Raw genomic sequence first — 12,865 nt, 5'->3', positions numbered from 1 at the left:
TGCGGTTTGGAAGCTTAAAGCATACTTCAATATTTCAATCTATATTCCTGAATCTTGATGGAGTTGTATGTGGATGGTAATGCAGGTCAGTTCCATCCCTCTTATTATCCTTCCATGTTTTCAATCTTCTTCAATTCAAAACCAATGGAGAGCATTGCAAAAGAAAATAAGAAATTACTAGAAAATCTGATGCGGTGCCTCATTATTCGATTTTATCGAAATCCCGATATACTCTCGGCTAAGTGCGGAGCCATAATTTTATAATGAGTGATTAGAAAAAAAATAATAGTTATTTATGTACTATATATAGAAATTTGAGGTGAATTAATATTTAAAATTTAAATTTAAACACTAAAATTTAACTAGAAATATAAGTTTTTAAATAATTTAAGGTGGGTACCCACCGTAGCTACGCCTTACTCTTGGCAACAAATCCACGTACCGATTCCAGATTGGTGTCTTCCTACTTGAGACGATCTCGTATGTTTTGTTCCTTTGGCAATCATCATCATCGAACCCATTGGAAAAAAAAATCATCATAATTGGAGGGCAAAAAGGCTGATTTGCACCCCAAATTTGGTCATATTTGTTAATTTGCACCATGAACATGCATTTGAGTCAATTTACCTCATAAACTTTGTAAAAATTGCCGATTTGCACCCTATCCGTTAAATTTAATGTTTTACATCTAATTTTAAGTCACATGTCATGCATTTGAGGGGTAATATTGTCATTATATATTTATTTATATTTAATAATGAAATAAATTAATAAAATTACTTAAGATGAACACTTATTACAATTTTTTTTTCGAAACATGTAATTGATTTATATATTTATTATTTTACGTGATATAGTATGTTAAAAGATATTAGAAAAATATAAATAAATACATTAAAAATTAAAAATAAATGTGTGTTCTGGGAGAATTACTATTCTACCATTGTGTGTGTCTTAGCCTTATTAGGTTTCATGTTAGAGAAATATTCGCATATCTGTAATAGATTAGGATTCCGAATCCTACGGGATTGTAGTTATGTAATGCCTATATATATACCCCATTATCAATAATTAAATGGTTACGTTTTGTTCCATTATGTCGTTATTATTCTTGTTTCGTTCCTCCTCCAACAATGTGTACATATATATATACACACAACACACTATATTTGAATGGGTGGGTATGTTGAATATATAATTTGAAGTATGGTTAAGTATGTAGAAAAAAGATGTAAATAAATAATTTGATTAAAAAATAATCCTCTTTTTAAAGAATATTTGTATTTGTTTTAAAGAAAAATATAAATAGAAAATGACAACATTACCCCTCATGTGCATGACATTTAACGCAAAATTGGATGAAAACAGTTAAATTTAACTGATGAGGTGCAAATCGGTAATTTTTACTAAATTTAGGAGGTAAATTGACTCAAATACAAATTTGGGGTGCAAATTGACAATTTTAGCCAAATTTAAAATGTATTTTGACAATTTTACTTAATTGGAGAGATGGGTTTGCCCCTTGAAATATGACGGAAACGTAGAAACTAGATAACATAATGTACTGATATTAGATACAGTTTTCAACTTCACGTATTATTTTTATAATTTCAAAAGTTAAACAACTTTATTAAATTCTTTTAGATTACTTTATGTACTGATATTTGTTTATATAAATTATACTAGATTTTATTTTCACGCGCACAAATTATGGTATATAAACAACTCACCAGTCTGAAGCAAAGTGTTAAAGTAATAGAGGACAAGGAACGAGAAGCGCAAGTTGTGTGGAAGCGGAAGAGAGAAGCCCTTGTGTCATCTTCGTTCACTTTTCTCCAATCTATTTCTCTTGCTCACATTGCTCCACGTTCGTTCATATTTCACTTCATCATATCCCAAAAGATTAATTCTTTAGGGGTGTGCTGCATCTGGGTCTTCTCCTCCAATGGCGAGTTGGGTCATCTCAGAATGTGGCCTCAAGCCTCTCCCTAGAGTTTACCCTCAAACCAGAACTGGGTTGACATCAAAACCCATTAGGCCATTGCAGTTGAGCAAAAGCAAGAATCTTGGTTCTTCGGTGAGGGTGTCAGATGGGTTTAGAGGGCAGAGATGGGCACTCAATGTGAGTGCTCCATTGAATGTGGTGACTCTTGATGGCGCAGATAGTGTCAATGGGGTCGATCAAGTTGGCGGGGAATTTGATCCTGGTGCAGCTCCTCCGTTTAATTTGGGTGATATTCGGGCAGCAATTCCAAAGCATTGTTGGGTTAAGAATCCTTGGAAGTCTATGAGTTATGTTGTGAGGGATGTGGCTGTTGTTTTTGGCCTGGCGGCTGCGGCTGCCTACTTTAATAATTGGGCTGTTTGGCCTCTTTACTGGTTTGCTCAGAGCACCATGTTCTGGGCTCTCTTTGTTCTTGGCCATGATTGGTAAGTTGAGTTTGGCTCTATTCTATTGAATTTGTGTTGAATTGAGTGTTCTTTAAGATGATTGATTGAAGTGTATTCTTTTGTTTTTGCAGTGGTCATGGAAGTTTCTCTAATAACCCAAAGCTGAATAGTGTGGTGGGTCATCTTCTCCATTCTTCAATCCTTGTCCCATACCATGGATGGTTAGTTGTCTATCTGAATAACTGAATAAGCTATTCTTCATTGTTATATTTTGCTTCATTTTTCATTCTTCATTCTAACATGTTTCATCGTTATTATAGGAGAATAAGTCATAGAACTCATCATCAGAACCATGGTCATGTTGAAAATGATGAGTCTTGGCATCCAGTAAGTCCACATTTGTGGTGTTATATGTGTTCTTAGTCTTTCTGCAGGCATTAATTTACTGAATTAGCAACTATGTGTTGTTTGATTCTGCAGTTAACTGAGAAAACTTATAAAAGTTTGGATAAGATTACTCAGATATTGAGGTTCGCCTTGCCTTTCCCTATGCTTGCTTATCCCTTTTATCTGGTAAGCCTCCTGCTCCTTGCTTCTTAGAATTCTTTATTACTAATGAGCTTGGAAATTGAAAGATCCTTTGATCATTGATTAATGCCGATTTCGATCACAGTGGAGTAGAAGTCCAGGAAAGAAAGGTTCTCACTATCATCCAGACAGCGACTTGTTTCTTCCAAATGAAAGGAAAGATATTGTTACCTCCACTACATGTTGGACTGCAATGGTTGCCCTTCTTGTTGGTCTGAACTTTGTAATGGGTCCAATCCAAATGCTCAAGCTTTATGGAATTCCATACTGGGTAGGTTTTAATTCCTAATGAGTGGATGTGCTCCTAAATCAATCATCCTTCTCTGACTTTGATGTGCGTCTATATATATCCTCCTTTTCTGATTGTAAAATTTGGATTCAAATGCAGGGGTTTGTAGTATGGCTGGACTTGGTGACTTACTTGCATCACCATGGCCATGAGGACAAGCTTCCATGGTATCGTGGAAAGGTAAAGTATTCAACTTACTGAGTTTGATGTTGTTTACGCATTCTTTAGCCATTTTGCCTTTCAAATTTGATACTTTTTACTTACAGAGCAGTACATTGCGCATTCCATAAACTGCAAATGCTTTCTTGTTCTGTAAAATGCATGATGCTAATATGTGTTATCTGCTTATAACAAGCAGGAATGGAGTTATCTAAGAGGAGGGCTAACAACCCTTGATCGTGACTATGGACTGATAAATAACATTCATCATGACATTGGTACTCATGTCATACATCACTTATTCCCTCAAATCCCACACTACAACTTAGTAGAAGCAGTGAGTAACCCTTATTTTCCACCTAAACAATTTGACTAAAAAATCAATTCAACTTTGTGCTGAATTCTGATACGCTTCTTCTAATTTCAGACCGAGGCAGCTAAGCCTGTGCTTGGGAAGTACTACAGGGAGCCAAAGAAATCAGGGCCTCTCCCATTCCACTTACTGGGAGTCCTTGTAGAAAGCTTCAAGAAAGATCATTATGTAAGTGATACTGGGGATGTTGTATATTATGAAACTGATAAGAAACTCTCCTGATCTTAGTAGCTAGGTCATGGAGTTGTGAAGTTTTCAGGGTATGATAATTGAAGGGTAGGAAGCTTTAAATTCTTTCTCCAACTTTGTAATTACTACTGCCATGGGCAGCCATTCTGCCCATGCATACTTTGTAATTGTATCAAAAGGAAAGGTACCTTGCGTAGATGATTTGCAGGCTCTTAAATTGTAACAGAGGGCATATATGTGTACTATATTGAATTCTGAAAGAAATAACCTTCTTTTATCTGACAAAGTTCAAAGGACCACACCAACTGTGTTTATAGCATACAAGTAAATGTTGTGATAAATATATTGTTGACATAGCTTCATCTTAAATCAATCTTTCTTCTGTCTAATCTTGATGTCATAGAATATGTTACTGATAGTTTGAAAAGTTGGTCTATCGGATTTGGCCTTCAGAATTGGCGGCGGCTACTTTTCAAGGTTGGTTGAGGCTATAAACGGCTAAATGCTAGATGCCGAAAACACGTAGTGCGTGAACGAATGAAGACGATGACTAGAAACAGAAAGTTGTTCTCTTTTACTAAGAATTTGATAATGTGCATGATCTCTGTGTCCGTCTATAGATTGTTTGTATATAGATACGTGACAGTGAACTATACACTACATAAAGAAAGGACAAGTTGTTTCTCTTGACAGTGAGGGAGGATTGACGAGATTTAATGAAGAATTCGAGGATTATAACTTTGTAATACATGAGATAGGAACAGAGGATAAGACACACCATGTGAAACAAGCTTCTGTCTAGTTTACATCCTCTTTATTTTCCAGTATACAAAGCTCAACATGTTTGGGATCTCTTCTATGGCGAACGGGGTGGTTACGCCACAGTGTGGCTTAAACCCTTTCCCTAGAATGCACCATTCAACCAGAAATGAGGAGACTGCAACACCCTTTAGGCAATTGCACTTCAGCCGAAGCAAGAGTCTTAGTTTTTGTTTCAGGCTCGCAGATGGGTTTAAAGAGAAGAAATGGGCTGCCAGAGTGGGTGCTCCATTGAGTGACGCAACTTTTCATGAAGTTGACCCGAGTGGAGGTATTCCTCTGTTTGATTTGGGTGATATTAGGACAGCAATTCCGAAGCATTGTTGGGTTAAGAACCTTTGGAAGTCTATGAGCTATGTTGTGAGGGATGTTGCTGTGATTGCTGGCCTGGTGTCTCTGGCAGTTAAACTTGACTGTTGGGTTGTTTGGCTTTTTTACTGGTGTGCTCAGAGCACCATGTTCTTAGATCTCTTTGTTCTTGGCCATAATTGGTGAGTAACATTGAGTCCAGTGTTATTTACTGTTTAAGCGCATTAGTTGATGTCGATTCTTTTTTGTTTTGTATTTACAGTGGTCAAGGAAGTTTCTCTGATAACTCAAAGGTGAATAGCATCATTGGTCATGTTCTTCAGTCCTCGTCCCATTCCATGCATGGTTAGAATTTTTTTTCTGAAATCCTGAAAAACCGTTAATCTTTTGCATATTTTCGATGTGTAATTGTTATTGCAGGAGAATAGATCACCGAACCCATCATCAGAAGATTCAGAACCATGGATTTATCGAAAATGATGAGTTTTGGTATCCGGTAAGTTCACATCAATGATCTTCGGTTAATTTTTTGTTATGTTTCTTTCCTCAGTCACTGAGTTACTGAATTTGCAACTGTGCATTATCTGAATATTCAGTTAAATGTGGAAACTATCAAAATAAAAAATTTGGATAAAGCGACTCAAATATTGAGGTTCTTCTTGCCATTCCTTATGCTTGCTTTGCCCTTTCATCTGGTGAGGCTCCTGCTTCTCGCTTCTTACTGTTCTTAGAGATTCATGAATGCTGTTATTGATCACAGTGGAGTAATGGTCCAGGAAAGATGGGTTCTCATTATGATTCAAACAGCAAATTGTTTCTTCCAGATGAATGCCTCCATTCCTTGTTGGATTGCAATGGTTGCTCTGCTTGTTGCTTTGTCTTGTGTAATTGGTCCGATCCAAATGCTTAAGCTATATGGAGTTCCGTACTTGGTAACTTCTATTTCTGCAGGCTAGTAATGCACTTCTTTATCTATATCCATATCCATCACTCTTCGTCACATTCCTTTCTTAAAATTTGCATTTAAATTCAGGGGTTCCTGGTGTTCATTTGCATCACCATTGCCATGACGACAAGCTTCCGGGGTATCACGACAAGGTGAATTATTGAAGTCACTGAAGAAAATTTTAAAAGTCATTTTTCACTTCCAAGTTTCATACTTCTTACCTCAATTTTCAGTCACTCATCTGTGCAAATGACTTTGCAAGAGTAACGAGTTATATGTACTGCAAATGCTTCTTTTTGTGTGAAACGTATGTGGCTAATATTTGGTTCTCTATTCATCACAAACAGGAATGGAGTTATCTAAGAGGTGGGCTAACAACGCTTCATGATGGCTGTGGATATCATGGCATCGGTACTCATGTCATACATCTCCTGTTCTCTCAAATCCCACACTACAACTTAATAGAAGCAGTGAGTAATCCTTTCTCCTGAACTATTTGCTTAAAAATAAACAAAATGGGGTAATGTAATTTTCGTGACTTTCAGACGGGGGCAGCTATGCTTGGGAAGTATTAAAGGGAGCCCAAGAAATCTTTGCCTCTTCCATTACATTTTCTGTGTCCTTGTAAAGTACTTCAAGAATGATCACTATACATGTGTATTTATCAAACTGATGAGAAACTGATCTTAAACTTTAGGATATCAAATTGTCAAGTTTTGTAGGCTGTTATCCTTTGAGGTAGCGTATATGGTTTGCAGTTTTCAACAAAACACCAAGGGCTTAAAAAGTTATCCTTTTATTTGACAGGTCTCAAAGTACCAAGAGCAATGGTTGTTGCAGAAAAATGTTGTGCATTGTTGAAAACTTGAAATAACTTGTTTCTTCATCGCTTCCTTGTCTGCCTAACCTTGATGGATCAATAGATTACTGACTGTACTGCACTCATAAATGAAGATACTCGCAACGGATCTTTCTGGATACCATCTTGGCCGCAAATGCCACTACTAACATCAATTCCTTGGGGTTTGAGAATAGAAAGAGCCTCAGAAGCATTCTCTGGTTTTATCCCTCCTGCCAAAAGCCAACCGTGCTTGCTCCTAATGCTTGGTAGCTTAAATTGTGTCCAATTGAATCCCTTGCCACTGCACCAGGCAATTCAATGATGGAATAAATCAAAAGATCACATTGTACTACGTAAACTATGAAATGATTACGTTTATTTCTATGTAGTTGCGTAAGATGGTTTCATTACCTGCCACCCATTGCACTATCCACAAGAACCCAATCAACTAGAGAACACTCTTCAGCAGAAATTTGGTTCAAGAGAGTTCCATCTTCATTAGCATGAAGGACATAAATTATACGGTTCTCTTGGACTAATGCCGGAAAAGCAGCACGAGAACCGTCTCCATGAAGCTGTATAACCTCAAAATAGTACCTTCATAAGCATTTATTTATTGACCCTATTATGTGCAAGTTTATCAAATACATGGCCAAAAGATGTATACCTGAACAAATTCAAGGTCTGCTGCATCAGAGGCTCTTAGTATTGTGTCTGCATCATCATCCACAAACACGCCAACAGGTTGTGCCCCGTACTCCCTTGCAGCTCTCGAAATATCCTTTGCAATTGAAAGTGAAACAGACCGTTTCGAGTTTGGCCAAATAATCATCCCAATAAAATCAGCGCCAGCTTCTGCTGCCATTGCCGCATCCATTGCAGAAGTAATGCCACACATCTTGACCAAAGGTCGATTCTTTCTGAGTTCCTCACGCTTATACGAGACATCATCATCCTCCTTGACGACTTTGCATGTGATTCTATTCTTTCTAAACAACTCAGCACTTGACAACGAGCCCTGCTTCAAACCTACAAATATACACCACTGAAAAATCCAGCAAATGTGTACATGATTCTATTTAAGTTTCGACAATTACAAAATGAGTAGAGATACCACGAATTTGGGCTGGTTCACCAATTTTGACAACTCCAGGCCAAAACTGACTTCCAACAACTAATCCTGAGAACAAAGAGAGCAATAATCAAATCCAACAATCCCATTTTCAAAGGCATTGCATATGTCAAGTGAGTTACATATATACTTGAATCTACTAAACTGAAATGCATGAAAATATTGTATTGCTACCCAAACTGATTCACAATGTGTGTTAGGAGCAAAGAGTACAAGGCAACTATCAAAATTACAGAAGCGTCTCTCTGGGGCATTTCATCGAACATTTGGAGTGCGCTTTCCACTAAGAATACAATGTGGAGAGAGATGAGGACAAACCTGGAAGCATGGTTCTCCAATCGATTTGGGCGCGGGGGGAAACTAATGATTGGTTCACTATGTTTGACCCATCAAACCTATTCCATGCATAATGTTGGTAAAAATCTAGTTTTTGAAATTTTGCCTTGCTAGAAGATTTCTAAATGGAATAAAATTCTATAAATTAGATTTCAAAATGTCAAATATAATGTTTTTTTCCCATTAGAACATTGCACTCTATCTCCTAACAAACTAGTTCGCAACAACAACTTGGTCTCTAATTGTATGTTGCGTAATCTCAATATTAGTAAAACTCTGTTTCAGAATGTAGTTGAATGAAGAAGCTTTCTTAATCTTTATGTGCAAATGTGCATTATTGTTTGGTTGGATTTTCGAACTCATGGGCGGCTGGACCACGATCCCAAAACTTCCTTGCAAGAACAAACGTCAAAACCCACTAAGGTCCCACACGGCACTGGTGTCCCTCCACTTCCATTGTTAACAAAAGCAGCTCCATCGTCCTGGCAATCCATTACATTACTAGGAGCTTTCCTGGCACCAAACCACTCCAGCAAAGATGTGGATGTAAATTATGTCACTTTCCTCAATCATACTCTACAAATCTATCGCACAAATGACCACCCAAAGTCCATTAATGGACCAAGAATTGCCCTAGTGCTTCTATCTATGCCTACATTATGTTCGTAGGTTCTGTCGTAAGCAATTACGTAACTTGGCGTTTGGTCTCTGTCTCTCCGTTGCAATACTCCATTAATGCTCCGAGTGCAGAAATCTGGAAACTGTACAGTGGATTATGAACTAGGAATCAAGAACAGCTGACCAAGCAAGATTGAGAAAGATTGAGACCCGTAAATTGCATTGGAACTATCAAGTCAAAATGAATTATTGATGAGACTGCCAACAAGATGGTCTTACATAAACGTCTGAAAAATGCATTCCTGCAACTGATTCACTCATCTCTTTGGAGAACTACAATTAACATTTCCCAGATGGGAGGGGAATAAATAAATAAATACAATATAATAAAAAAAATTACAGCCGCTCTTCAGTTCTTCTATCTATCTTCATCACCTTCCTCCTGCCCAGAACTGAGGGGTCTTGATTGAATTGAATTTGGTTTCGGTGTAAACTGTCTCCTCCTCTTACATTACAAGTAAAACTATGATAAATAAATCAAATACTAGTAGGAACTCCAAAGTATTAGCCTTCTCCAGCAGCATTGTTGCTTATGCCCTCTGCTCCTGTTCTATATACATCTGCTCCGCCCATGACGGTAGCATTTCATGAACCCCCTTGTTCAGGTGACGATAGTTCTGCCTTTCTGCACTAAACATCTCAGACCTCTCGGACGAAACATCTTTCACAAGAGAATTGACCCAAGACACATCTGGCTCATCAAGAGCTGATGGGATCAGGTTGTTTGGTGATCCAGTATTGTTGCTTCTGAACCCAAAAGAAGCAGACTTCCTCAGCTTGTTCAGATCATCTCCTTGGATTCCCCAATCCAATTTCCCACTAGGTGAGTTCCAATCCGATGAGGACATCGTGGTGTTTGAGTTAGCAGCCGATGTAAACCCTGGAAGATGGTTCGCTGCTCTGCGGTCAATGAAACTATGACTCCGGTTTGCAAAGGCAGCAGACCTTGAATTCATAACTGCTGCTGCCAATGCTGAAGGTGAGTCAAGCCCAAATGATGAGGGCTTCCTCACAGGAGAGGATGGCAAATTGGATGGGTAACTTGAACGAAGTTGGTTCATGTTTTGCCGACTCTGGAGCCCAGGTGAAGATTGTAACTGGGATTGCGTTGAGAGTGCCTGTAACTGGGACAATAAAGAATGATCAAAGGATCCAAAAACGTCATCAAGGTTAGTTGGCTTCAATTCTCCAATCCTGCTGTTATTATAGCAAGATGGAGAGGAGAGACGAGACATCTCATCCCACATGTGCTGTTGCTGTTGGTTAGCGTGATCACGACCTAGAAATTCCATCTCCAAGTCCAAATCACGAGCACTTGAAGCGCTCTTTAGCCTGCTACCTGGAAGCTGCAAGGCTGGTGGGGTGAGGTTAACTTTGTTCTGCCACAGACCTCCATTTTTCGGAGAGGAGGATGCAATCGGAGACATGGGTGGTGTTGATGCGGTAGGCATGGACAGAGATGGTGAACCAAGAGCTAATGGGCTCATGGTTGACATATCTCCAGCACAGGCTGACATAGACCTAGGTGAAGGCATGGCTGAACCCGTGGAAGCATACACTGGGCGCAACTCTTCAGGTTTGTGAGCAAAGAAGCACACTTTCCTAGTGCAACCAATCTCGTCCTTGCAAAGGCGAGTGCGGTATTGAGCAGGATGCAGCCAGGACTCGAAAACACCATGAGCATATTCACAGACATCTCCCTTCTGGCAAGAGCCTTTGCGGAACTCAGGGCAGGGGACACAGCTGTATGGATACTTCCTCGGGTCTCTCCTCCTTGCATTCTCACCGGGGTGAACAAAAGGGCACTCAGTCCAGTCATGAGAGTATGCCCTGGAGCACGGCTTCACCTTGAAAGTGTACATTCTGAACTCATCTGAACCATAAATCCCATTGTTGATATCAGGCAATGCAATATCGATAGGATAATCTTTCTTCTCGCTTCCCTCTTTCAACAACTGAAGGCTTGGAACCTCTTGATCATCAATATCATTTCCCAAAAGTGACATATCACCTTTCAGCAGCATCTCCATGGTCTTTCTTGAGTTGCAAGGTGACTTCCAGGCAGGGGCAATCAAGTCAACAGGCTTGTTTCCATTAGCGCTGACACAATTAGCATCAGCAGATGCATCAAGCAAGAGCTTGACAACCTGAAGTGAAGAAGAGGAGCCGCCAGCAGTGGCACAGTGAAGGGCAGTAACCCTATCAGTACCACACGACCTATTGACATCAGCCTTGCCAGAATCAATTATATACTTCAAAACCTTGGTGCTCCCAAACATGGCAGCAATCATAAGCGGTGTCCTCTCTTCGAACCCCATCTTCTTTGACCCAATTCTTCTTCCATACCAAAAGCTGGCCTCATCAACATGGAGACCTTTCTCTTCTACCTCACTCCTGAAAGCATCGAGATTGTCCGAGGCAGACAACTCGACCAAAACCGATGACTTACACAGGCTAGCACCATTCTGCTTCAGAAATTCATTTTCCATGATGTAATTTGAAGAGATAGCTGTATTCTTAGAACCTTTGCACATATTAGAAGTCCTGCGTAATTTTAAGAATAACCGATCAGCACCCAACTCAACAGAAACAATTTGACATGAGCTTAACATATGTAAACTAGTTTACTTAGCTGCACAAATCTAGGATTCTAGCATAAGCTGAACAAGTTAATCTAATCCAACACCCCACATCACCTACAACTACATCTATATGCTTTTAATACTCTGAAAATTAAGCATAGAACTTTACAAATCCCAATTGCTGAAAGAATAGCTCCAAGCAAATAAACCAGATCCCCAATAGCAAAATAGATCAAAACCCACAAAAATTATACAAAACCCATTTGAAATTATGCTAAGGGTATCACAAAACCCAATCCAAACACATAAAGCATATAACTTTAATCTTCAAGCAATCTCAAACAACCAAATCCAGAAGCTTTTGCATACCTTATTCAAGTACAGAGCTTGATTATCAAAGACACGAGAGACAGAGAGCGTCGGAGAGAGTTGTTTGTGTTTGTTAAGACTTTAAAAGAAGGGGTTTGGACCTCAAATGAGAGGAGCTTGAGATTAAAGAGAAGGGGGGTTGTGAGGGGCTTTATATTCTTGGCGTGGCTTATGGAAGAAGAGAGGAAAGTGTGACTTTTTCTTTGTTTCTCCGCGCTTTCTTTCTTCTCTCAGTTCTCTGTGTTGGTTTTAGTCCAAGTCAAAGCTTCAAAGGCAAAGGCCAATTCTTCAAGTCATAAACAGATAAACTATCTTGCTCTGCTTCACCTAAATGAAACCCAAATGAGCCTCAAATCGAAATTTACATTCAACCTGTGCTTGACTCCTGACCGGGTTTGATGTTGATGGAGAACACCCTTTGACGACTTTTCTCCTCACTTGTGTGATTCTGCTTCATAATTCCCACGCGTGCACCCACCCCTCTCTCTCTCTCTCTCTCTCTCTCTCTCGTTTCTTGGTTTTGTGTGACCTTTGAAAAGGAAAATGCTCTTCCTAGTTTTCACTCACTTTCTTTTTCAGATGAAACCATCAGCATTCTTCCTTTAAGAATAATTCCATTCAATTAACTATAACATTCAAAACACCTCGAAGTTGAACTTTTGGTGTATGATTGAGTTTCGAAAACCCTAAAATGCATGCGACACAAACTAAGATCAACTATGCTCTAAGATTCCATTAGCGATATCCAAATGCACGAGTTCCATTGAGGAGGAAGAGCTAAACCTCACTGTCGTATGTAGGATTAATTTCCAACCATATCTAAAACTTGTAACTATCTTCTTACAAATTCGGTCCATCTTAGAG

The 12,865-nt window shown here is 39.0% G+C and overlaps 3 protein-coding genes and 1 pseudogene across 4 annotated transcripts; 2 read left to right on the top strand and 2 right to left on the bottom strand.

Moving 5' to 3' along the window:
• The first annotated feature begins 1,752 nt into the window (after nucleotides 1–1,752).
• Nucleotides 1,753–4,288, top strand: LOC126804046 (omega-3 fatty acid desaturase, chloroplastic-like). Its single transcript, XM_050531804.1, has 8 exons — nucleotides 1,753–2,430; nucleotides 2,523–2,612; nucleotides 2,712–2,778; nucleotides 2,872–2,964; nucleotides 3,065–3,250; nucleotides 3,368–3,448; nucleotides 3,627–3,764; nucleotides 3,855–4,288. The coding sequence occupies exons 1-8, from the start codon at nucleotides 1,946–1,948 to the stop codon at nucleotides 4,020–4,022; spliced, it is 1,308 nt and encodes a 435-aa protein (XP_050387761.1). The 5' UTR covers nucleotides 1,753–1,945; the 3' UTR covers nucleotides 4,023–4,288.
• A 625-nt stretch (nucleotides 4,289–4,913) lies between these two features.
• LOC126803898 (sn-2 acyl-lipid omega-3 desaturase (ferredoxin), chloroplastic-like) lies at nucleotides 4,914–6,747 on the top strand (annotated as a pseudogene).
• Nucleotides 6,544–9,145, bottom strand: LOC126803897 (N-(5'-phosphoribosyl)anthranilate isomerase 1, chloroplastic-like). Of its 2 annotated transcripts, none has more exons than XM_050531619.1 (5): nucleotides 8,355–9,145; nucleotides 8,019–8,084; nucleotides 7,572–7,933; nucleotides 7,316–7,479; nucleotides 6,544–7,205 (listed from the first exon to the last, which is right to left on the bottom strand). In XM_050531619.1, the coding sequence occupies exons 1-5, from the start codon at nucleotides 8,362–8,364 to the stop codon at nucleotides 6,980–6,982; spliced, it is 828 nt and encodes a 275-aa protein (XP_050387576.1). In that variant the 5' UTR covers nucleotides 8,365–9,145; the 3' UTR covers nucleotides 6,544–6,979. The 2 variants fall into 2 exon arrangements, with proteins under 2 accessions (XP_050387576.1, XP_050387577.1); XM_050531620.1 differs by lacking the exon at nucleotides 8,355–9,145 and adding an exon at nucleotides 8,211–8,290.
• Nucleotides 9,146–9,270: 125 nt separating this feature from the next.
• Nucleotides 9,271–12,147, bottom strand: LOC126803895 (zinc finger CCCH domain-containing protein 29-like). Its single transcript, XM_050531618.1, has 2 exons — nucleotides 12,002–12,147; nucleotides 9,271–11,594 (listed from the first exon to the last, which is right to left on the bottom strand). Exon 2 carries the CDS (start codon nucleotides 11,582–11,584, stop codon nucleotides 9,581–9,583), a length of 2,004 nt encoding a protein of 667 aa, XP_050387575.1. The 5' UTR covers nucleotides 11,585–11,594; nucleotides 12,002–12,147; the 3' UTR covers nucleotides 9,271–9,580.
• Nucleotides 12,148–12,865: the final 718 nt, after the last annotated feature.

The sequence above is a fragment of the Argentina anserina genome, chromosome 7, assembly GCF_933775445.1.
Source record: "Argentina anserina chromosome 7, drPotAnse1.1, whole genome shotgun sequence".
Taxonomy (NCBI): Eukaryota; Viridiplantae; Streptophyta; class Magnoliopsida; order Rosales; family Rosaceae; genus Argentina; species Argentina anserina.
The sequence above is the reverse complement of the archived record's forward strand: the minus strand, read 5'-3'. Positions and strand labels throughout refer to the sequence as shown.

Bases quoted from the DNA above. Each gene is read 5' to 3' on its own strand.
- LOC126803897 (XM_050531619.1), bottom strand. The intron at 7,934-8,018 runs GTATCTCTACTC...GTATATTTGTAG, and splicing joins TGAACCAGCCCAAATTCGTG to GTTTGAAGCAGGGCTCGTTG. The intron at 7,206-7,315 runs GTAATGAAACCA...TGCCTGGTGCAG, and splicing joins GATAGTGCAATGGGTGGCAG to TGGCAAGGGATTCAATTGGA.
- LOC126804046 (XM_050531804.1), top strand. From the start codon at position 1,946: ATGGCGAGTTGGGTCATCTCAGAATGTGGCCTCAAGCCTCTCCCTAGA. The intron at 2,431-2,522 runs GTAAGTTGAGTT...TTGTTTTTGCAG, and splicing joins TTTGTTCTTGGCCATGATTG to TGGTCATGGAAGTTTCTCTA. The intron at 2,779-2,871 runs GTAAGTCCACAT...TTGATTCTGCAG, and splicing joins ATGATGAGTCTTGGCATCCA to TTAACTGAGAAAACTTATAA.
- LOC126803895 (XM_050531618.1), bottom strand. From the start codon at position 11,584: ATGTGCAAAGGTTCTAAGAATACAGCTATCTCTTCAAATTACATCATG.